Source organism: Trichomycterus rosablanca, chromosome 7 (assembly GCF_030014385.1).
Source record: "Trichomycterus rosablanca isolate fTriRos1 chromosome 7, fTriRos1.hap1, whole genome shotgun sequence".
Classification (NCBI taxonomy): Eukaryota; Metazoa; Chordata; class Actinopteri; order Siluriformes; family Trichomycteridae; genus Trichomycterus; species Trichomycterus rosablanca.
This window is the reverse complement of record NC_085994.1, coordinates 26,131,224-26,157,735: the sequence shown is the minus strand read 5'-3', so window position 1 is coordinate 26,157,735 and position 26,512 is coordinate 26,131,224. Positions and strand designations below refer to the sequence as shown.

The 26,512-nt window shown below is 36.3% G+C and overlaps 1 protein-coding gene across 1 annotated transcript; it reads right to left on the bottom strand.

Annotated features, from left to right (window-relative positions):
• Positions 1-1,425: 1,425 nt before the first annotated feature.
• LOC134318030 (periphilin-1) lies at positions 1,426-9,478 on the bottom strand. Its single transcript, XM_062998766.1, has 4 exons — positions 9,475-9,478; positions 7,134-7,186; positions 5,283-5,390; positions 1,426-1,635 (listed from the first exon to the last, which is right to left on the bottom strand). The coding sequence occupies exons 1-4, from the start codon at positions 9,476-9,478 to the stop codon at positions 1,426-1,428; spliced, it is 375 nt and encodes a 124-aa protein (XP_062854836.1).
• Positions 9,479-26,512: the final 17,034 nt, after the last annotated feature.

Here is a 26,512-nt window from a genome sequence, read left to right as displayed (position 1 = left end):
TTTCCTGTTTTAACATGACTTTGCCTGTTTGAAGTGGAGTAACTTCAGTGGCCTGTACAAAGCACTGACCTCAACCCCATTCAACATCTCTGGGATGAACTGAAAAGATGATTGTGAGCGAGGCTTTCTTGTTCAACTTTAGACAGCACAAATGCTTTTTGACTAAACAGGCACAAAAATCTTGTGGAAAGCCCTCAGTGGACAGTGGAGCCTTTCAGATTGGAGGCTGTTGTAGCAGCGAAGTGGCTCCATATTAAAAGCTAGTTTTAGAATTTTCAACAATCTCATGGTCAGGTGTCCACATACTTTTAGTTATATAGCGAAGATTGCTTTCAGGACACAGCAGTAGGAAAAACATGCTTGTCTTGCTCTTTTCATATTTTTATTCCTTTTTCATTGGAAAAAAACTAAGCAAATCTGTTAAACATGTATTTTGCTTTCAGTGGCCTACATAGCTTTCTTAATATGGGTTTGTTCTTACAAGGAAGATTATTAAATAGCATATGGTTATTTAGCACATGTAGCACCTACAATTCTCACACTATTACTTGAGCTTAAATTCACTGGCATCAACATACATATTCTTTCTTCCTGTACAGTGAGGTTAAAACAACTCCCAGTTTATATATAACCACTTAACATTGTATTTACATGTACTTATAAGCATAAAACAAAAATATGTTAAAACAAAACAAACCATGGTAGCAATGATCCGAAAAACATATTCAGACATTATTAGTACATATACTTTGATGAGCCAAAACATTACAACTACCTGCTTAAAATGCTGACAAAACAGCTCTGATCTTCTGAGACATAGACTACACAAGACATTTAAAAAGATGTCTTCAGGACATTACCAGTAGGTCCTTCACTTCTGTATGTTGTGAGGTAGATCGTCCTTCAGTGCATCCTGCGCCATTTCTTTTACAGGTAAATGATGCCAAACTGTCAGCAGTTCCTGGCTTGTCCCTCCTCAGACCACTGTCGCTGGGTGCTTACTATGATTTGGTCCCTATCAAAGTTACTCAGGTCTTAAGGCCTGCATTAACCCAACATTAAATATATCCCTAACTACGACATGCATAGTTGTTACGACTATGCATGCACATTTAGCTGAGTGGTTCTAATGTTTTGGCTCATCTGTGTAAATACATTACATCAATAAGAACATGCCAAAAACAGCATCAGTATTATCTATGCACACTTTTTTGCTTTAAAAGTGATGTGACTAAAATATTTACCTAAGCACTGATACAACCTAGACTTCTCACTTTTGAAGCACAGTACTTTGGTCAAACTAAATAAAAGTTCATGTTTACAAAAGCTTGATGTATGATCCAAAAATATCACACTTGGACAGAGGCATGTATCAGTCTTTTCCTGCTATTGGATGCAGTATTACAGTATTCCTTTGCCCAGTTGTCAGTAAAGCTGGGGCTGGGACTGGGATGGTGTACCCGGTTCCTTTGAGTCATATTCGTGGATAAACTGCTCCATGGCTTCTACGCAGCGCAGGCCGATCTCACGCAGGTTCTCTCTAAGAGACGACTGGATAGGCCTCTCCAGAGACGGGTCCTTTGCCACTAACATCTTTACCACCACACCAAATGTATCACAGTCCTGTCGATATACCTGCAGCAAGAAGACATGCAAGTATTGAAACAAGTAAAACCAAAAACCAAATAATTTTTTGTCCTTAAATATTATTTTTTCTTTAATTTGCACATAGCCGTTTCCTCTGTCACATGAATTCTACAAATCTAGGAGGGTATGGACTGACACATGCCTTTGAGACATACATTTAACTATGAACTAAGAACTTTTAACAAGTACATTGTGTTGAGGTGTCAAAAGAGCCATGACTGCAACTCATACCATAACAGAAAAAAATTAAATAAGTAAAAACATTTGAAAACCCTGCTTATTTAATAAAGGGCAAAAACATCATTCTGGTTCCTCTCATTGTCCAAGTGTTTCCTACACCCTCCTACACACACATATACGCACACACACACACACACACACACACACACACACACACAAACACAAATTAACACAAATCCACAAAAATTACTAATTTATAAGGATTACTGGGTGACCTTTCTTACAATTTCACAGTCTCCAACTGCCAACACACTCTATCTCGAGTACACATTTTTACTCCCACATATCCTACACCCACATTGTATCCCTAATATAATCTATTTTACTTATATAGAGAGAATACACATTAAATCTAATAAATATAATGAATATGAGACCCTATTTTTAGTCATCTGTTTTTGCCAACGTATTTGTCATGATCAGTGTTATATAAAATCATTACATAGCAGCTTACATAAAACAGCACTAAATGGCACACTCCACCTTCAGACAATAGAATTTTTTCTACAAGGCTCTCTGAAAATTAATTAAATAATCTATAAGCTTGTTTTTTTATTGTGCTGATTAAAGGATGTATAATATGTTATTTGCCAAGACAACAAAAACATCCAAATAGCTTTTATTAAAATACATAATTTTTAATCTAACACCTTGTTTTGACATGTGGGGAAATACGTATATACCATTTTTGGTCAGTCATCATTTCAAGTGGCTGCAGCCATAGACTGGAACAAACTGCAAGAAACTCTAAGGCTGGATAAATTTATTTCTAAGACAACTTTTAAAAAACAAATTACAGATATCTTAAGAGATACATGCAGCTGTATGACAAATTGATTCTTCTTTTATACTGTTGATGGGTGATTCGACTATGTGTTGTTGTATTGTGATCATCGTTGTTTGTTTTCAATGTCTCATGTAAATTTGTTTGTATGATTGTTCCTCATGAGGCTTTGCCTTTTGCCAGGCCGCCATTGTAAATAAGAAGCGGTTGTTAATGACTCGCCTGGTTAAATAAAGGTTAAAAAATAAATAAAAAATAAATATAAAGATGATGTTAAACATTTGCATACACATGAACGTCACAGAAGTCGTCAAATGTCAATGAGTTCAGCAACTGTTCTTTTTGTGTTATTTTAAAATATTTTGGAATACACCCCCCATTTGCAGCTATAACAGATCAAAAATCTGTTTTACATTCAAAAGGGTCTCCAAAGGGTTTTGTCTATAAAAATTTGTGTCCAATAAGTCAAAATAAAATTTGTTAGATCAGGCACTGGTGATGAACAAGAATGCCTGGATTGAAATCAACATTTAGTTCTATCCCAAAGCTATGCAATGGGGTTGAGGTCAGGGCTTTGAGCAATTCACTAGACAAACTAGTCAACACCTGACCATGAACTTGTTGGACATCCCATTTAAAAAAGAAATGGTATTAAAATAAAATGCCCTCTGTGTAATATTTTTAGCTATAACAACAGCCACTCTTTTGAGAAGGCATCTCACAAGACTTTTAAGTACGTCTGTGGCCATTTAGTCAAAAAAGCATTTGTATGACTAGGCACTGATGTTGGTCAAGAAAACCTCAGTTGTAATTCTATTAATTCAATAAAGTGTGCAAAAAGTCAAGGGGTCTAAAAACCTTCTGAATCAACTGTATATCCACTGCACAAATAATTGATGTGGTGAAAAGTTTGTGTTTGATAAACTTAAATGACCCTAGAATATTGGACTTATTACTGGATACATTACATTTAATTATTTTCACATTTCCATTACAAACCACTTCATCCTGGACAGAGTCATGGTGAATCCTGCACCACTGTATGTCAGGCTGACATACCTAGGGGCTTTTTAGTAGATACCTTATGAATGCCTAGATGGACACGGGTCTAGATTTTATCTAGCTGGTTGTCTCTAGCTATTTTTGTTACAAAGTGTTAATTTGTATGATAATTATATGTATACTGTGATATTCGCACAGTGCTTTGTGTGCGTAATGCATTTTTTTGTGCAATGTTTTAAAAAAAGCATTTTCATCTTGATACAAAACAAATACATCAAACAAAGCTAAAATTGGACAGTGGCAGTGGAAATACAGTATGTCGCTTTTCATGTGTGTGTTAATGCTGTGGATAGCAGGTGCTTCTACCTGCTACAAGGTCACTTCTGAGCAGCAGCTCAGCCTGACCTGTGGTGAACATTGAGACCAGAGGGACTGTGTGTATTCATCTTAGTGTGTGTGTGTGTGTGTGTGTGTGTGTGTTTGTGTGCTTGTGTGTTTTGTGTGAAGCATGTGCATCTACCTGTTACCATACCACTTCAAACAGCACCTACTGTCAGCCTTGTGGTAACCATAGAGATGGAAGACAGAAAAAGAGGCAGTGTGTGAACCTGTGTGTGTGTGTGTGTGTGTGTGTGTGTGTGTGCGTGCTTGTGTGTGTAGCATAATTTCATGCTGCTGTCTGAGTCATAGCCCTGTGTGCTCTGCTTGCTGTTCACCAGAGCAAAATAAAAAACAGACTTGCTGCAAGATTGACTAGCAGTGCTAAAATGTTCTCGCTCATTTGAGCAATTGTTTGACACACCAAATGGTGATGGGGTAATGTCAAGGGCTTCTGAAATGTAGTGTTTCAGTGATGGAATAAAAATCCCAGGAGCTTAGCAATTTCTTTTCATTTTGTTGTTTCCATCAAGTTCTTTATCCTGGACAGGGTCGCAACAGAGCCTGTTTCACCAAGAAAAAATTAAGTCTCCTGAGGGCACCAATCCATCTCAGGGCTAAGACAATAATGTGTAAATGCCTGAGCACTCAATAGTATGGGATGACACACAAATGTCCATTTGATGGGCTAGCGAAACTGACTGCTACACCACCCAAGACACTACTTATCAGTTAATGATATCCTTATTTCAGTCTGTCTGGTACAAACAATCTACCATGATTACATTTCTTATTCTAATAATGGATTTTGAATAATAGCTGAAGGTTATTTGTGGTCACATTTGTGAGTAACATTTACAAGCAACTTTTCAGTTCATCCTAAAGGTGTTAAATTTGGTTGAGGTCAGGGCTCTGTGCAGGCCACTGGAGTTCCTTCACACCAGCTTGTAAAATTTGTCTTTATAAAGCTCACTTTGTGAGGGACTAGAAAAGGGCAAAGCATGAAAGCAAAGCATATAATTTATTTTATATAATTCATTTAAAATAAAAAGATATATCAATAAAACAATTTGCCAAGGAGTATTTGCCTATACAGAGCTAAAGAAGAAACTTAGAATAGTCTAATGAGAGTTTTTAAGGGAGTTGGCTATATATTTACATTTATTGAAATATGCCATTTGTCTTCGTCTTTTCTAAGTTCCTCTTATTTAAGACTAAAATACACTGTTACCTCTTCAATTTCTTCTCTTTTTCTCTGGATGGCTCGACTTCTGGCAGTGGCGCGAGTAACAGAGGACAGAGTTTCCCTGCCACTACTAATCTCTTCCTCCTGAGCCACCTATGAGAGAACAAAGCAGAGAGAATAAAAGAGAAAGAGCAGGGGTGAATTCAGACTAATAAATGAACTGGTTATACACCTATCATATCATTTATGAATTTCTATCAACTTAAGGGTTACAGGGGTCCAGCTGTAACCCTTAAATTAATAGAAATTCATAAATGATATGATAGGTGTATAACCAGTTCATTTATTAGTCTGAATTCACCCATGCTCTTTCTCTTGCCAGATAGGGCACTAATCCATCAAAGGACAACACACCACTCACTTTAACTCATTGAATCACCTACTGTGACAATTTTGAACAGCCAATTCACCTTCTGTATGTTTTGGGGTGTAGGAGGAAACCCACCCAGACACAAAAAATCCTCACAGACCTCTGAATCCTTGTTTCTGTGTGGCACCCACTCAGTTATGCTACTGTGCCATCTTTTATGTAGTGTATACAGTATTTCTGTCTGTTTCAAAGACATTACAACAGTTTAAACTATTTTTGGTTTAGTACTTTGTACATACTTCCAACATAAAACTACTGTCTTCTCCGAAACTGGAGCTGCTAGAAGGAATCTGAGAGGACATCTTATTACATAATCTCTCCATATCCCCAAGACTTTAAGCTCCTGTCTTTTTGACTGTCCTCTTCAGCTTACACCACAGGTTTTTAATAGAGTTTAGGTCAGGGGACTGGGATGACTATGGTTGTGATTGTTATGGTTGGGATTTTTCTGGGGATTTTAATAATGGTTTTGGGGATGTTCCACTTCAGCTTACAGAATTTTATTTTTTAAGATTTAGGTTACTGGACCCAGTGGATCCATTACATTACAATACATGTAATTTTCTGTGCAACTGTTTGCAAAAAACGACCACAGAGAGCAGACACAGGTAAATGTCCTGTAGTGTTTACCAAACTCCATGCACAATTATTTAAGTGGCAGCCTGTAGGTGGTTAGGCTTGAACCCTTGACCTTATGGCCAACAGTGCAGTATCTTCAGTATCATGAAGCTTCAACTAACCAACTTTTTTTTTTGCCTTCGTTTAAATCCTCCAGGATGTGCATGAAGAACTAAATACGCTTGCATTCTTTTTCAGACAGGTTAGTTACAGCTTTCAACCTTCATATTTTTCACTCAAGCCATATCCCAAGTGGATATGAGCATTTTAGGTGGGTAGTTACACTTTATATCCAAAATTATGTAAACACCCCTCCATTGAGATAAGACTAACTAATTGCTAACTGATGTATAAAATATATAAAATAAATAATATTTTATAAATATATAAAATAAATCAGTTTGGGGAAGGCACTTTCTTCTGCAAAGTCCAGTGGTTTGCAAACAGCCCTCACCTTAGCCCATTTTTTACCTTTGGATTATTCCAAAGGTAAAAAATGGGCTAAGGTGAGGGCTGTTTGGAAATGTGATTGTGAGTCAGGTCTTCTCATCAAACATTAGTGCCTGATCTTACAAATGCTCTGCTTACTAAATAGGAACAAATTGATTTTCAATACAATATAATAGTCATGCCTGGTTATTAATGCATGCTAAAATCATGTTTAATGTTAAATACCAGTAATTTTCTTTTTTACATGCAAATCACTATTTAAGTGCTTGGTCAGCTCCAAAGCTAATTAAGGAAAATGTTGACCTATGAGGCTAGCAGCTCATGTAATGCAGTTAGGAGTAATTGTCCGGCTTTAGATCCATTATTTTCTAAGGGAAAAACATTTTGTGGTCTCTTACTGTGAAAGACAGGACAGGTCTCTCAGAACCTCGTGAGGATGATCGGGAGCGATCTGCAAAAAGAAAGAAAAGAAATACTACATATATAGTAATTCAAATAAAATAGTTGTTTAAGTAGTAGTTTTTTTCATTGTCCTCATTTTATCTACAGTCAAGCCGGAAAGTCTGCACATCCCTTTCACCTTCTCCATATTTTATTACGTTACAGACTCATTCTATAATAGATTGTGTTCTTTTTTTGCCTCAACATCTACACACAATCGGCAATAATTACGAAGTGAAAACAGTGTTAAGAAAATATGCAATTTTATTTTACTGACAAAAATGGTTTATTTAGGGGTTACATATCTGTACACACCCTTAGCCTAATACTTGGTTGATGCACCGTTGGCAGCAATTACAGCTTTAAGGCATCTTGGGAAATAAGCTACAAGCTTGGCACATTTGTTTCTGAACATTTTTGCCCATTCCTCTTGGCATATTCTTGCAAGCTCCGTCAGGTTGGATGGGAAGTGTCGGTACACAGCCATTTTCAGCTCCTTCCACAGATGTTTGATTGGATTCAGATCTGGGCTCTGGCTGGGCCACTCAAGGACATTCACAGACTTTCTCTGAAGCCACTCCTTTGTTCTCTTGGCTCTGTGCTTCAGGTCGTTGTCATGTTGGAAGGTAAACTTTCGCCCCAGTCTGATGTCCAGCTCTGGAGCAAGTTTTCTTCAATGATCTCGGTGTACTTAGCTGCATTCATCTTTCCCTCTATCAGGACTAGTTGCCCCGGTCCCTCTGCTGAAAAACCTCCCGACATCATGATGCTGCCCGATCCATGGTAAAACAATCTTGTTTCTGAGGTCTGCAGATAATTCCTTTGACCCCATGGCTTGGAGTTTGCTCTGATATGCACTGTCAACTGTGAGACCTTATATAGGCAGGTGTTGGCAAACCCCAATTATGTCCAGTCAATTGAATTTACCACAGATGAACTCCAATTAAATCGTAGAAACATCTCAAGCAGTATCAGTGAAAACAAAATGCACCTCAGCTCACTTTTGGGTGTCATATCAAAGGGTGTGCACACTTGTATACATATGATATTTTACATTTAGATTTTTAATAAATTAGCACAAATGTCTAAAAACCTGCTTTCACTTTGTCGTTGTGGGCGATTTTGTGACAGAAAATGAACTCAATCTATTATAGAATGAGTCTGTAATGTAATAAAAGGTGGAGAAGGTGAAAGGGGTGTGCAGACTTTTCAGCTTGACTGTATTAATAAACATCCATTCCTGCATTTCAGGCCTGCAACACATTCCAAAAAAGTTTGGGTGGTAAACCATTTACCACTTTGTAATGCTGCAAGGCACAGAGGATACCAAGCAATGAAATGTTTCAGGTGTTATTTTGTCCCATTCTACCTGCAAACACATCTTAAGGTGTGTAACAGTATGGGGTTGTTATTGTCACTTTTTTGTTTCAAAATTCTTCACACATTCTATATTGGGGACAGGTCATACCCTCTTCTTCCACACCAATGCCTTTGTAATGTGTACAGCATGTGGTTTTGCATTGTCTTTTTATAAAATGTATGGACGTTCATGGAAAAAAAGGCAGTATATGTTGCTCGAAAATCTTGTAAAAATGTATTTTTCTGCATTAATGTTGCCAAAGCAAAAGTATAAATTACCTTTGCCAATGGCACTGACAAAACCCCATACCATGACAAATCCTGAAAATTGACTACATGGGATTTATTTATTTAAAAAAAAATCTGGAATACTGATTAATTTCACCACAATACATGTTTTCATTGTGTGCTGGTCCATCCCAGATGCCTTCAAGCCCAGAGAACTCAATGTCACTTCTGGACATGGCTCAAATAAGACTTCTTTATTAAACGATAACGTTTTAAGTGTTTTAAGTATTGTAAATGTAACTCCATATTGTAAGTTTGCCAAAGTAATTCCTTGTCCATGTGTCAGCTCCTTGTCAGCTATTGATATATGGCGGTTCTTGATGCAGTGTTGTCTGAGATTTGAGATCACGTGTACTCAGCTTAGACTTGAGCCCTTGCCCCTGTTGCACAGAATTTTCTTTAGATTTCTTAAATCTCAACTTTTTTTGGAATGTTTTAGAATTCCTGAAATGTAGGAATGGATGGGCATTAACCACTGTAATTATTTTCATACTGTTCCAAATTACAATTTGTATGTCCTTATTAAGGTCGTCCTTATTAAGTAATGTGAGTGCCACACAGTCCCAGGGTCCAAAGGCTCATGCCTCACCTCCTGTCACTGCCTGTCTAATACAATAACAGAAGAATAGTTAATAATGAACTACAACTTACCCATAGCCTTTCTAAAACCCACCCCTGTTTTTTTAGTCAATAGATTTTAGTCAATAACAGAAGTTTACAAAAATCTTTAACTTTAAACAAGCTAAACAAGCTAAATCATTAAAAATAATAATATTTTAGATATAGATATGTCTTAGTCTATTATAATTGCTATGTCTTTCACACAGTGTCCTTACACAAGACACTAGTAGTGTAGGGATGTTTACCTCAAAAACTCACACAGATTATAGGTTCTACATTCTAATATATTTAAATATAAAACTTTAATAATTTTGTAGTACTATTGTTATTGTTGCTCTGTGTGGTAGACTATATCACTAGTACCAGAGTCTTTTACTTGTAAGCCCATGTCAATGTAAAACTTGCAAGACATTGGACAAATCTGGCAAGATGTATTGTAATTATTATAATGGATGATATGATCACAGGGTGGCAAAGTGGCACAGCTAATAGAGAAGATATTGTACATCAATATAGGTCCAGTGACCTGGGATTGTTCCCTGCCTCTGGTCACTGTCTAAAAGGAGTTTTTTTTTCTGCATCCCCAGCGAGTGTATTGTTTTCCCTACCTTCAAAAACATATTTAAGATAGGTTGGCTGCAAAATTGCCCCCTATTTGTAAGAAAGTAAATTTGTGAGTGCTACATTGGATTGGCTAAAAGTGCAGTCCTATCACAGAAAGTGTTTTGGGGTTTTTTTCTTCAGAAAAATCAACAAATGAATAATTAGACCATATGTCTAATATGTCGTTGACATTACTTTAAATTTGCTTTTTAAATGTAGCTTGTAATGTACTGAAGCCTTTTTTCTTGATTCACTGTCATTTATTCATTTACTTTTAGAAACCACCAAGCACCAATCGTTATTGGGATCCTTATGGCGCATAGAGAAGTATGGTGTTTTGACTAAATGGATAAATATTTTAACACAAATGAACTGTTGCTCAGTCCAGGGTGTATTCCTGAAATACTGGTAATAGAAATATACCCTGGACAGGGCAACATTTACAGGCAGCACACTGTAAAACATTCCCTTGCTCACACCTAAAGGCTGGTACAAAATATGGCTAAAATTTCAGTTCACTCGCCCACAAGCTTCCATTCCATTTGAACTCCTCCTCCTCTATTTGTAACTATAACTTCTCTGTGAAGGATTTTGGGGCGTTTCTGTTGAAATTTGCACCCAATTCGTCAAAACAGCATGTCTAAGGTCTAATCTTTGGCCGCGAAGGACAATCCACACCATCCCAAAGCTGTGCAGTGGTGTTTGGGTCAGGTATTTGTGCAGGCCACTGAGGTTCCTCCACACCAAACCAAACAAAATAAGTAAGTGTCCATATAGAGTATGTTTTAAAACTGTAGGAGGAAACCGAAGCACTCAGAGGACACCACATGACAGAAACAGGACATGCAAACTTCTTTCAAATAGTGAATAGAGTTGAGGACCAAACCCAGGTTATCAGGACCCAAGCTGTTGGGCAGCACTCATTCTACCAGCTGTGCCACTGTGCCAAGCTGCAATAAACTATTTAGATAATAAAGATAATAAATTTGCCTTACAACTAGATAAATAAATTTGCAACACTAGAGCGCTCAGATTGCTTGATGTATGTTGGCTCTCTGCCTGGACTTTTTTTCCGATCTGGCTCTCACTCTCTCACATACACACAAAACACCTTCATTTCTCTCCCACTTACATACACAAAACATTTGAGCTCATGCTCGCACTCTCAGGCTGCAATACACACATATATAGCACAAAAGGCAATGAGTCACCCTCATCTCTGTATATCTCACTAAGCACAATGCGCAAAGAAGCAATAGAGAAAGAGTCATGAACTTACACAACATCGAAAACAGAACCACATTTAAGCCACATTTGTTCTAATCGATCATTTTACAATTTTCACACACCAGTTGTCTAAAAGTATGTGAACATCTGACTATAAGCTTGTTAGATATCTTATTCAAAAATGTTGGACATTATTATTATGTTGCCCTTTGTCAGCCCCTTCCTTTGTGGTTATAACAGCCTTTTAACAAGGGTTAAGGTCAGGGCTCTGTCCAGGTCACTGGAGTTCCACAGCAAACTTGTCAAACCGTGTCTTTATTGTCACTGCCTATAATTAGTCGGTTCTAAAATTTTAGATCCATTAGATCCATAGACAGACATTGTTGGATGATCTTCTCTAAGGTTATTTATCTGCTCCCCTGGTTCGCCTTTTTCTGGTCAAAATGGCCTGACAAATCAAAAAATTATCACAGCATCTGGGGAGATTCATCCACACAACGTAAAATGTACACAACGTAAAATGCACATATTTAAACATTCAGCTAAAAATACTATATCTAGGCACTAAAATATAAGAGAAGCAATTAATTATTCAAATAATGAAGTAATGTTTAAAGCAACATTATGTGCATCATGAATTCTGGTTTAGTTCTATACATGAGCTCAAGGAACAGAAACACGTCAAGGCTTTTGAGTAAACCTAACAACTAGTGGGGAGTGCAGGCAATCCAGCAGATAAATAACCTTAGAGAATCATTTGTTGAATCCCGTTCATAAGGAAAGCACCCAGACAAGACACCAGTCAAAGTATGAATGCCTTAGTTTATAAAAAGCCTTTTTCACTTTTAATAAACAAAAGCATTCATTCATATGACTTGGTGTCTTGTCTGGGTGATTTCCTCATGCACGGAATTCAACAAATGAATCCTTACCTGGTCAGGGTCCGTCACATCTGACACAAAGGGACAAGTGTGCATTGTGAATCCTGGTTAAGTTCTATATATGAACTCAAGGGCTTCTGAGTAAACCTAACAACTGGTGAAGGATGCGAGCATTCTACTCCAGGTAAGCGGTCTTCTCTAAAGTTATTAATCTGCTGGATTGTCGATCTGTTTCAAGGACATATTGTATTTAAATAATAAGTATAATATAAATAAGTAAAGTTCGGAAGCTCCAAAGCTACTTATCTGATTACTCTGTTTTGTTTTAAGGATACTTGGTCAATTTTATGTATTTTCTATATGAAATTCTTCCTCTCCATTTTTACCTCTATTTTACAGATTTTATCATATTGTAATTTTATTATTACTGGAAGAGGAGCCATTCCTTGTCACTACCTTGTATTGAAAATGAATATGAAACCAATCTGGGATAAATGTCACAGTACGAATGACAAAAAGGACCAAAAGGTCATCAAAAAACTAACAAAAACTAAAATAAATGCACCCATACAAAAACAACCTGAAGTTGTGGTCCATAAAGTTCACAACAAATTTAAAATATTGGCACAAATTGTAATTAAACCGTAAAACCTGACAGACATTGACAGCAAAATAGAACTAACTGAATCACTGTAACTGCATTGTCAAAGTGACAGTTTTAAAAATGCTACTTTTCCATTTTTCCATATTTGTTTGTCAGATTTATGTTCTGGCCCATTTATTCTTGGTACCACTTTTAGTGCTTATTTGTCACTTGTGTGCATTATTAATAAAAACTGGAACTTTCAAGGAGCAATAGCTCAGCCCAGAAGTTGAGGATAATAACAAAACCTTGCATGCAAAGCTATTTTAAGGTTTAGGAAAATTGTAACACTAACAGTATGCAATTAGAATCAATTACTCAATTGCTTTCTGTGTGAGCACAAAAAATTATACAGCTTGGACACAATAAATATTACCTCCCAAGATGAGGAAAATAACTTGAGGATATATTAGGAAATAGGAAATATTTAGCTATTTTTCATTATATTTACATTGTGTCATATTTATATAAAAAAAAAAATTCACTTTTAGAATCAATTAGTTGAAATGACATGACAACACTACAACTCTGTGGAAGGATTGTCAATGCTATTTAGAGGAACTCATACTAATATAATAATTTGGAGCAGTGGATGCAAATTATCTAAAATGATAAAGCTCGCGTTACCATTAGGTAGTCTGACAAATACAGGTTTGGTGGATGTAAGAAAAACACCAGGCCAAATGACAAGGGCTGTTTTACAAGGGTTTGACTGAGCCCTTTGTTTCAGTGAAAATAACTTAATGCTACAGAATAATGTATTCCAAAAGCAAACTCCCAACTTGATGTGATTCCTTTTGTTTAAGGAACCATTTAAGAGGAGTGAAGGCTGCAGTGGATGCAAGGTTAGGGAAAACAATTTCGTATTAAGTGATGTGTTTTTTAAAGCTCATATGAATTTGTTACTAAAGGTAGCACAATCACATGTTGAGAAATCTAAGACTTCTTTCTGGATCTGTACCTGACAAAATGTATTTCTTATGTATGTATTATATGTATTAGATCCGCTTTAAACCAGCGAAGTAATGTAACGTAATGTCATTACAGTTGTCAGGCCATATTTCAAGCATACATGGAACCAATAATTAGACTTTTTATAGATGTACTATATTCAGGTAGTGACTGCAGTGCGGCAGGTTTGCTCCATGGTTATATTTTTGCTGAAGAGCTGTACAGTCTAGCATTTCAGCAGTTCTGCAATTCATCAAGCTGTTTCCTACTCCCGTGATGCAGCTGTTGTTGATCACTGCATAATGATGAGTGTGGAGAAAAAAAAACACTCACGTTGTTCGTGTTTATGATAATGTACTGACACTGCCCCCTAGTGTGTGTGATGATATAGTGGGAAAAACAGCAGTTAGGGATTTTTTTATTATTAATGCTACTAAAAAATCCTGCCAGGAACATTTTATCAGATTTACAAGACTGGACATGTACACAATCACAATCTATCAGTGAGATTTCTAAACAATGTCTCAAAAATACAATTATAAATGATATTCACTGTGCCTCTGACCAAGACAAGATAGTGAAAATAAACACATCTATTATTAAATTCTACCCTTTAATTAATACACTTTATTAAACATTTACGTTAATCAGAACCTCGGTTGACTGAATGCAAAATGTTATATTGTTTGTATAAAAACAATATAAACATAAGTACATTAAGTAATCTATCAAAAAGTCACACTGTAATACAAAACCTAAAATGTACATAAAGAGTAAAATATATTTTTCAAAAAATAACAAACTGATTATATCATTATTATTGGTAAAAGAAGGCATGACGTTTGTCCTCACTAAAACTAGATATTTGGTTCATTTATCTTTCAAGAGACAATGAAATACTTGCAATTTCTAACCAAATAAGGTGTGTTGTGAATCACCAGGTATAAAAAAAATGGCAGAACAATAGACAGAAATGCTCAGCCACACCTTCAAGATATAAGGAAACACTTATCCAAAAGAACTGCCCAAGAGTCCAATTTTCTCTCCTAATCTAGTCATATCCAATTACCCTGATTCCATTACACTTCACCTCTACCGATACAACCCTCCACTGCTGACTGAGGAGCTCCGACATGTGATCAGTACCGACTGCCTCTTTTCACCTGCACGAGGCAAGTTCATATGCTGACCAGCCTTATGCATGGAGAGCCACACCCTGATCAGCATTATTCCCCATCTCTGCGCAGGCGCCATCAATCAGCCAGCAGAGATCGTAATTGCACCGGTTATGAGGAACCCTGTGGGCTCATCCCACCCTGTGAACAACAGCCAATCGTTGTTCATGTGGCCGCCTAGCCCAGCTGGATGGCAGAGCTGAGATTCGATACGATGTATTCGAAATCCCAGCTCTGGTGTGCTAGAGTTTTTTACTGCTGCACCACCTGAGCGGCAAGTTATAAATACATTTACAGTCACCATGTTAAAATGACATGACAGCATTGTAACTCTAAGACATTGTGCGAGTGGGAATATTTTAACATTTTAACATTTTTCTTACAATGATACTTCCTTGTTATATCAATTATATCAGTACTCAGCATAGTATCACCAGTTATAAAGTACATAGTGTGTAAAGACTGTTTTTTCTTTAGTAACAACAACTATTCAAGTCTAAATTGATAATATAAGTGAAAACAAATTCTCTGAAATGAAAAAAGTATGGTAACTTCATAATGCCCATTGTCTTGAAATAGAATATCCAACAAGCTCATGGTCAGGTGTCCACATAATTTTGGCATTAAAAAATCTCAAATATTTTTGCTGTAATTTTCAACTTTAACTTTCAATTTTTAATATCATGATGCAGCTTCTGCTTTAATAAGTTTCATGGTATTGATGGGGCCCCTAGTTAATAGAACAGATCCTAAAAGAGGGATTTGCTTCCTCTGTATTAGCCCTGCTTTAATTATAATCTGAAGAAAGGCGCTTGCCCTCATTCTGGAACGAGGCATTCAAATCAATTATTTAAAGAGACAGTAAATGTAAATTAACAAAATATTTAAATATAACGTAAGTAGAAGGTGTTTTTTTTTATTTTGCAACACGTAGCAACAGGACCCTCTCCAAAAAAGAAAGAAAGAAAAGGGTTCAAGGGCCCAAAAGTGGCAACCTGGCTGGGGCAAGGCTTAAGTCAACAACCTTTCGATTTGTAGTTCAGTACCCTAAATGCTTAGCTACCACTGTCCTCATTACTTTAAATTAAATTTGGATGAGCCCCAATATGTGGATGAGCAATAATATATTGGTACCTATATTGTTGTATTTAAGTGTATGTAAATATGTCTGTGTATATATGTGGGCATGTGTATGTTGCTAGTGTGGAAAATAAGAGCCTTTACTGTAAAAAGGGCAATAATATACATTTTATAAATTTATAGAAAGGTCCTTGGTTTCCACGCTATCAACCCACACACAATTACACACACAAACACACACACACACACATGTACCTGGAGTGATGGACTTTTTTTCCAGTGTTGTGCTGGATGCACTCTTCTCTGGCCTCTTTTCCGAATGCTGGCTCAGTGCTGGGGATATGGATCGCACATTTTTGCTTCTTAACAACACACGTGGACTGTGAGATCTGGGTGGGAGACGACGAGTGGGGGGTCTGTGGTACCTCTGAAACCTCATGCCAAAACTGGGCCGCCTGTAAAAGTAGTTGTCTCTAGGCCGATGATTAAAGCTATAGAAAGAAAAGAATTTTATTTACCCACAACACTGCATTCATAAATGATTGACTAGGCAATGTAGAAGAAATAAGCTCCCTCCTCATTGTCTGCTCTGTATGACAACAATTTTCAATCTAGTTCTTCAAAACCCATTAACTATCTGTGATGTGAATTCAATTAATTTTTTTATAATCAAACCCACATTGGATAATTTAGAACAGCACACATGCAGTAAAGAAAAAATTACTATTTATTATTTGTTTTTTGAACTGTAAGGTAACACTGCAACACAGCAGATCATCTGGGTGTTGCACACCATCAAAGTCTGTGGGACCTGGGTTTTAACCTTATCTCTGATCAATGGAGTTCAGTATGTTCTCCTTATGTCAACGTGAGTTTCTTCTGGGCACTCCAGTTTTCTCTTATCTTCCAAAAACATACAGAAAGTGAATTGGATTCTCAACATTGTTACTAAGTGAGAATGTGAGCAATCCAATTCAATGGAATGGTTTCATGTCCAGAGTTCATTACTGAATTTTGAGTGTTTCCAAGTAAAGACGGACTCAATGTGACCATGATTAGGAAGAAATTAGGAAGAATATATAAATTAACGCTATGTGAACCGTTTACATTTGAGGAAAATTAAAATTTTGATTTTTAATTTAAAAAAATCCATCAATATTGGGCAGAAAATTAGCATCTCTGGGCATGTATGTGCATGCATAGTCGTATGTGTTAGTGGGGATATCTAGAACTAGGGCACCACTTTTAATTACTCAGACTCACTGGATTACATACAGGTACAAAAATCTAAACTCTATAATCGCCACAGGTTAACATGACAGAAAAATTTATTATACTATTAAGCTCAGTGACTTCAAACAGCCCTGTGATGAATTAGTGCCCTGTTCAGAATATTCCTTGCCAGAAAGAAGTAGGGCACATGTTCTCCCATGTTACATAATTTAGCTTACCCGCTTTATATGTTATAAACAATCAAACCCTAACTGCACAGCAACTGTTATTAATTAATTATTAATTATTACGTTCTGATCTGCTACCTCTTAGGGAAGGATATAATCTGTCTAGAGTGTTAACTGTGCACATGTATTTCTGAATCATGGTGCTTCACAAGTGAGCATTTTAAGTGCAAATGTCCTCCAAATAAAGTTTTCTAAAAAAATTAAAAAAAATTAAATAAAGCTAAAAATACAAATAAAAAAATAAAATACAAAAACACCCAAAATGTCAAAAACAATGTACAACAAATAAATGAATGAGAGTCAGGCATGTGAGATGTGAAAGCATATACAGGCTGTTTAATACAGCGCATAATCAGGTCTGTAATGTAAAGTCACAAGTAAACAAACAGTCTACAAAATAATTTAAATCAAAAGTCATAAAATAACTCAACATATTAAATTGTTTTTAAATGTGCCTGTTAATACTGATACAAGCAGCACACAACTGATAACAACCAATAACAAAAATATATCAATTAAAAAAATCAACACCAGAATTGTGAAATATATCACAACTATTTAAATATAAACACTGAAATCCAAAATCTCATAATAGAAAAACCTTCCCCTTCCAAAATTCTAATATATCAAATTCACTATACCCTTAAGTGCTTAGATAGTTTGTTCCTTTCTCCCAAGGTTCTATAAATATTTTGCATAGGATGCAAAGCAACTGGTTTGCTAGTACAATGTGCGTAATGGTCCTAGCTTAAGGTCGTTAAAGAACGTCAACAATAATTGCTTTACCTCTGCCACATCTAAAATGTAACTAATGCAAAAACATGACTCAACCCCCCTAATTAAAATACATGCTTAAATCAGTGTCTGATACCTTGTTATTTATGCTTAAACACTATGTTTTGAGACTTGGTTTTTAGTTATATTTACACTTGGTTAAGACTTGCATGGGTTGTTAAGGGGAACTGTACATGCATTCATCCCACCTTAGAGCTGTTTACTTGCAGACGGTGAAATAAAACAAACATTATTTGCAACAGGGACCTAAGCTGCAGCGTGACTCAACGTGCAAGTAAAACTGATTTACATGCTCTTTCATGACGTGCATGTTTCCCCAACACAAACTCTCAATGAAAGAATTTTTGCTATAATTAAGCCAAAACAGACTGAACTTTCAAGTAGCAAAAATGATCTTATCCTAAATACTTTAAAGAAAAACCTATTACAAAACATACATGTACTTCTTTTTGACTCAAGCAAGCCTGGTACACCCTAACAACCAAATCTTTCCTCTCGAAAACACTACCAAAACAAAAGTTTCTGGAAAAGTTGGGACATTTTGTAATGTGTTATTTCTTTTGAAACTTTAATTCATTGACAAAAATTCAAAGAAAAAGTTTGCAGCATCGCCACATATTTGGACCTGTGGAGTACCCATGTTTAAATGCTGCTATGTAGACACTAGCCCAGTTTTAGATTACTTAGATTATCCCACAGTTACTTAGGTTATCCCACAGAAAAATAAAGTCTTATCTTACTAGGGAAATACACTGCCTGGCCAAAAAAAAGGTCTCCCATTGGATAAATACTGCATGGGTGATTATGTTTCAGCTGGCAACAAGTTATTTAACCTTAACTGATGCAGTGAGTAGCTTCTCATTTGTTAAACAACCATGTCGAAAGACACATCCTGTGGTTGTGGAAAAGATGTTAATCTGTTTCAGAAGGGTCAAATTATTGCCATGCATCAAACAGAGAAAACATCTAAGGAGATTGCTGAAACTACTAAAATCGGTTGAGAACCAACGCATTATTAAAAAGTGGAAGGACAGTGGGGAAACATCTTCGAGGAAGGAATGTGGTCAGAAAAAAATCTTGAATGATCGTGATGGGCGATCACTTAAACGTTTGGTGAAATCAAATGGTAGAAAAACTACAGTAGAACTCAGGGATATGTTTAATAGTGAAAGTAAGAGCATTTCCACACGCACAATGCAAAGGGAACTCAAGGAATTGGGACTAAACAGCTGTGTAGCCTTAAGAAAACCACTTGTCAGTGAGGCTAACCGGCAAAAACAGCTTCAATTTGCTAGGGAGCATAAAGATTGGAGCAATGGAGCAATGGAAGAAGGTCATGCGGTCTGATGAGTCCAGATTTACCCTGTTCCAGAGTGATGGGCGCATCAGGGTAAGAAGAGAGGCGGCTGAAGTGATGCACCCATCATGCCTAGTGCCTACCGTACAAGCATGTGGGGGCAGTGCTATGATCTGAGGTTGCTGCAGTTGGTCAGGTCTAGGTTCAGCAACATTATGTGCCCAAAGAATGAGGTCAGCTGACTACCTGAATATACTGAACGACCAGGTTATTCCATCAATGGATTTTTTTCTTCCCTTATGGCACGGGCATATTCCAAGATGACAATGCCAGGATTCATCGGGCTCAAATTGTGAAAGAGTGGTTCAGGGAGCATGAGACATCATTTTCACACATGGATTGGCCACCACAGAGTCCAGACCTGAACCCCATTAAGAATCTTTGGGATGTGCTGGAGAAGACTTTGCGCAGTGGTCCAAATCTCCCATCATCAATACAAGATCTTGGGGGAAAATTAATGCAACTCTGGACAGAAATAAATGTTGTGACATTGCAGAAGCTTGTGGAAACGATGACACAGCGAATGCGTGACATAATCAAAGCTAAAGGCGCTCCAACGAAATATTAGAGTGTGTGACCTTTTTTTTGGCCACGCAGTGTGTAACTACTATATAACTTTTGTAATAGTTTGTGATCATTTTGATTTTTGTAAATACTTAGTGTCTGAGCCCCCCAGAGACTATTATTTTGAACATAATCCCCTGACTGAAGACAGGATGAGGACGTGGCAGAGAACCAAGGCTTGGGAGCACTTGCTAGGGGTTTCATTTCCAGCCAAGAACTTAATAATTTTTAGAGTTCTCTGTCTTTTACTCATATTTTTCCTTGCTGTTGGATTACTCTTAAACTGGTAGATACACTCCCAGAAACTGGAGCTTATTAAATTTTTTGCTTTGCTTGGCCTATTATTGTTTTTGAGATATTTTGCTGTTTTGCATCCAGGATATTTTTTATATGTTTATGGCATTTACTAGAGACTGGAAGCTTGAAGGAAGCCAAAAACTTTTATCAGTTTTCTTTCATCTGACTGACTAAGCTGTTTTCCTTTGCAATATGGACTCTAATCCTTTTTAATGCTTTGTTGCAGTTTCAAGTACTATTGTGTCATCACACTCACAAGTTTATTCCTATTTCTTCCACTGCAGACTCCACTGAGTCTGAACTTTAATTGTTGTAATTAAAACTACTGATTATTACAGGTTTCTAATGTTTTAATGACAAACCTAAGTTTTTGACAAACTCTTATGTAAAGAAATTTTGAATTTGTTGCATGCAGCACAATCGAACTGTTGGGACAGTCTCATGTTCACTCATGGGTTTATACCTTTTCCTTTTTTCTGTTATTTGCAGTTCTATTATTTGCACTCATTCGGTAAGTGAGGATGCTAATTGTGGCAGTTTTGCTTCATACAAAATGTATCACTCAACAATCACTGCCATTGTTACTGCTGTCTAATTCTTTTGCAACTTTTGCTAATAAGGATCTGAATTATTCATTTAATCTTCTGAAGAACTATCTTTCAGTTCATCTGATTTGTACTCAGGTACAAAAAACCTAGCTGTATTGTTGACAATTGTTGTGTGGCTTTCTTTTTGTTTAATAGCGTTTTAGCTTCTAATTCCTGATGCAGCAGGGTACTATGTAAAGCAACAATGGTTTTTCGAAGCACTCTTGAACCCATGTGGCTATGTTTATCATAGTAGTATGACTTGTCAAGCAATGCGGTCTGAGGGCTAGAAGGCCACACACATTTCAGTGTGTTTTCTCCAGATTCTTCAAATTCCTTAAATCTTTTTACAATATCATGCATGGTACATTATATATGAATATAATGAAACTTATATAAAACTTAAATTGCCCTGTCCCATCTTTTTAAGTGTGTTGCAGGCATCAATTTAAAATTATTTTTACAAAATACAGTCAGCCAAAACAATAAAATCAGTTCTTTCGTCACATATTTTTGTTTTAATTTTATTGCATTTTACAAAATGTTCTTGTCTGGGAATGCTGTTTTTAAATCTGTGAAATTTTTTCTATCTGAGCCTAATGTAGTGTAAAGAGAGTTGATCAAATGACACAATAACTATACATTTATTTTCAAAAACATAATCCTTGGTCACAGTGGGTCTGGTGGCACACGGAAACACTGGGCGCATAGATAAAACCCACCATGAAAGGCATCATCTATTGCTGGCCAAAAGCTATTAACATGTGTATATCATTCCAGCGTCTTTGCTAACTTCTTCTGTGAATAGTCCAGTAGAAAAGAAATATAGCTAGTAAATTACATTTGTTTAAGATAGTATAGTATGGTATAATTTACTACTACAAATCACTAATGTGTGGCTTATGGCTTAGTAGCTGTCCTTGCACTGACATTTTCTTACAATGCTAGATGTAACTTACTGGGAAGGGAAGTATCTTCTGTTGAATGGCCGAGTTAAATGTGTGGGACTCCTCTTCACTCGCTTAATAAATCTTTTGTCATCCTAAAAAAAAAAAAAAGATTAAAAAATTTGCACACAATTAATTTTTACAAAGGTACCTTGAGAAGCCTATGATGTGCTTAAGTAATGCAATATCATAATTAGTATAGTTATTATCACCATCCAAACAACAAAGCTATCTGAATGAGTATTGTGCTATTGCCAGTGGTTGATAAAGTACCTGAAAGCCTTTTCTGAGTATTACCAGACATTTACTTTGAAGTTAGTCACCTCTTAGAATATTACTTGAGTCAAAGTCTTAAAGTATCTGATGTTTAATGTACTTAGATATCAAAAGTAATTTTCTGATATTAAATGTACAGTAGAAGTACAAGTAAATGCTGTTAATAAAAACACAAGCGGTCAGAATTGAGAAAAAGATAAAGCTTGTTCTTTTAAGCCTTTAAACCTTAACAATAGAGCCTACCTTTCACCTACAGAAATAATAGAGCAAACAATAGAGCCTACCTTTCACCTACAGAAAAACTTCTTCTACAGAAAAAAAGGTCTTCACAACATAAGAATTTTCTTCCTTCCCTCTGAACATGATTTGTGCCAAATCACCTGTTGACATCACCTTTAAGAAATCGTGTAATTATTTTTATTTTTTTTACTTCATTACTAGCCCTTAATTTTCCCATCTCAGCTTTTTTGGAATGTATTGAGGCCTGAAATAACACTCAAAAGAGTTTAACAAAACGTATGTCACTTTTTTAAAAAATTTGCATTTTCCTGAATACCATGAATCTTTCCTCTGCCGAAGTTATCTGAAGAAATATTTGTTGGCATGTGAGTTTTTGAAAATTATGGACATGTCTTTGGGAGTTTTGGACTAAATTAATTCCAACAAAATTTAGTGGAATGTTATTTCTGTTATTCAAATGTAATCAAACATGTTAGCTAGATATCTGAACAATCTTAATGCTAATTATACTACGGCTGTACTTTGTTAATCATTCTTAACTTACATCACTGCGTTTTTTGAGGTTGGATGGGAAGTTTTCAAATGCGGATATTTCCGCATCTTTGGGTAAACATAAGAGACACTTAATCCGAAATGAATGGTTGGATTGGTAATTTCATGTACTTGGTGGCACCCTATGAAGTAGGTTTAAATATTTGACAAATGAATTAATAACGATGCAACTATGTTATTGAAATTACATAAATAAACAGCTACTTTTTAACAACACAACTAACAAATGCATTTATGGTCAAATAATCTTTCAATTCAGAGTTTAGCCCTAAACAATAATAACAAATAAAAAAGTCCATCGGTAGAGCTCTCACAAGACTTCAAACTGTATGGGAATTTGTGCTCATTCAGTCAAAAGAGCATTTGTATGGCTGGGCACTGACATTGGTCATTAAACCGTCAATTGATGTCTCAATTCATTTCAAAGCTGTTCAGTAGGGCTGAGGTCGGGGCTCTTGTGCAGACTACTGGAGTTACTTCAAACCAAGCTTTTCTTTGTCTTTATAGACCTTGCTTTCCTGAAACAGGAAAATGCTCTTTCTAAACTGCTGCTGCAAAGTTGGAAGCATACAGTTTATGTCATATAATTGATTTATTACACCTGTCAGCAGTCATTGTGGCTGAAACACTTAAAAAATTCAAAAATAATAATTGGTGTCCCAACACACTGATACACCATGTAGCGTATATATATATATATATATATATATATATATATATATATATATATATATATATATATATATATATACAGTATATATATATAAAAAGTTATATATGATTTATTATATAAAAGTTATATATGAAAAGTTTGCAAAACCCCCAAGGACAAAAGAAGAGCATGCAAACTCCATACAGAAACGAGAATCAAACCCAGGCCCTTCTTGCTGTGAGGTAACAGCGCTACCCACAAATTTAGTTATCTCCTATGTTATCTCTTATCTGTATAATTCATTTAAGCCATCTCTTACACTGGCTAATAAATCTCTATGGGAGGAAAAATTGGGTCTTTATATTTCTTATGACAGAATGGCAGTCCCGAATATATGTATTACATCAATGCTCTGCATTTCTTATCACAGTTTAAAGTTTTACATAAATTACACTATTCCTTTTCCAGATGAAACGCCATTCTGTGATAAATGTGGATATCTTGTGCTATTTTTTCGCACTGTTACACATTGTATTTAAAAAAAAAAAACATTGTGGGTGAATGTTTTTGCCACCTTCTCAGACGGCACGTTCTAGGTCCAACAATTTGATTATTATTGTAAAATATTGTATATTGTGTGTCATCGCTAAAATAATTAATCTTTAGCACTGAAGGGGTGCAGAAACTTTGAGCTAGCAAACATATGTAGAAACTCAAGTATGCTGTGATGGGCAAACATAAAAAATGTAAAAAGATCTAGAGCCCATTAATCTCTTACACAGTCAGAAATAGTAGATCCTAAGACGTTCTTGTAACCAGCTCTCCCTACTGATAATATTCCATTATCAGTAGGGAGAGTGGAAAAGTTTTATTTGTACTATTGTTTTTTTATTTGTTATTGCTGGATTCTTACTGTTTCTGTAGATATTTGTGCTTGTACATGTTTTTACAGATACCACTTGGGGCAGTGGTAGCTCAGAGGTTAAGGTACTGTACTAGTAATCAGAAGGTTGCCAGTTCAACTACCGCCAAACTGCCTCTGTTGGGCCTCTAAACAAGTAACTTAACCCTTAGTTTCTTGCATGATATTTGGTCATCACTGTAAATCACTTGGGATAAAAGTGTCTGCTAAATGCCATAAATAAAAATGTACATGTAAAAAACTGAACTGGCTTTTCTGCAATATTTTGCTCTCCAAATTAATTTATTCATTGTCTGTTTTACCACTGCTTTTTCCTATTCAGGGTCACAGTGGGTACGATTCACTGGGTAAAAGGTAGTAAACAGCCAGGACAGGCCACTAGTCCATCATGGGGCAAACACACACACATTTACACCTATTACCTCCAATTACCTTACTCTAATCTCCAATGACCCTGACTGTATGTCTTTGGACTGTGGGAGGAAACCAGAGCTTTCAGAAAACCTATGCAGACACTGGGAGAACATGCAAACTCCACACAGGAACAACCCAGGCCGCTCCACCTGGAAGTAGAACCCAGGACCTTCTTGCTTTGAGGCAACAGTGCTACCCACGAGACATCGAATTCTAAAAGAGAATTAATTGCTTTATAACCTTACCATAATACGATCCCAAATAAGAGGGGCGGTATGGAAAATGCAAATTAAACAAAAAACAGTGTTTTCTTACATTTACTTTAAGATTTACTTTTTGTTTCATTGCAGACAGTATGAACCCTAGATATTTCATGTTTTGTCTGCTCCACTTCATTTCATTTGTTAATATTCATCAATTCCTGCATTTCAGGCCTGCAACACATTCCAGAAAAGCTGGGACTGTAAAACATTTACCACTTTATACTGCTGCCTCCTTCTGTCTGAAATCACATTTTATTTATTTTTATTTAATTCATTACTAGTGATAAATTGCCCCAGTCCCAACTTTGTGTTGCAGGCCTAAAATGCAGGAATGTATGTAAGTTAACAAATGAAAACATGCCAAACATGACTAAACATAAAATATCTTGGGTTCATACTGTCTGCAATAAAATATAGGTCAAAGTAATTGTAAGAAATGTTGTGCTTTTTTAAATTTGCATTTTCCTTACTGTCCCAACTTTTTCTAATTCAAGGTCATAGAATAAGAGTTCTGAGGCTTGAGACACATTACGTTAGTTAGTCAGTGGAAATACTTCACAAAGATAGTAATCGGTATCAGAGTAGTGTGTAGAAGGTTTTGGTTGTGTAAAATTTCATATAAAGCTGAACATAGCACATATCAAACACGTCTTAAGATGCAACAGTACGATGTCGTCGTTGTCGCATTTTTGGTTTCAAAATTCTCCACACATTCTCTATTGGGGACAGGTCAGGACTGCAGGCAGGCCGTACCCTCTTCTTCTGCAGCCATGCCTTTGTAATGTGTGCAGCATGTGGTTTTGCATTGTCTTGTTGAAAAATGCATGGACGTCCCTGGAAAAGATGACGTCTTGAAGGCAGCATATGCTGCTCTAAGATCTCAATGTACTTTTCTGCATTAATGCTGCCATCACAGAAATGTAAATTACCTTTGCCAAGGACACTGACACAGCCCCATACCATGACAGATCCTGGCTTTTGGACTTGTTGATAATAACAGTCTGGATGGTCCTTTATGTCTTTATGTCTATGGTCCGGAACACACAGTGTCCATTTTTTTCCAAAAAAGACCTGGAATGCTGATTCATCTGACCACAATACACACTTCCACTGTGTGATGGTCCATCCTATATGCCTCCAAGCCCACAGAAGTTGACACTTCTGGACATGGTTAACATGCAG

What these genes read in the sequence shown, in the direction of transcription:
- LOC134318030 (XM_062998766.1), bottom strand. An exon ending in GACCTGTCCTGTCTTTCACA is followed by an intron (nt 5,391 to 7,133) that starts GTAAGAGACCAC and finishes GTTCTCTCATAG; the next exon opens with GTGGCTCAGGAGGAAGAGAT. An exon ending in AAAGAGAAGAAATTGAAGAG is followed by an intron (nt 1,636 to 5,282) that starts GTAACAGTGTAT and finishes TTCTTGCTGCAG; the next exon opens with GTATATCGACAGGACTGTGA.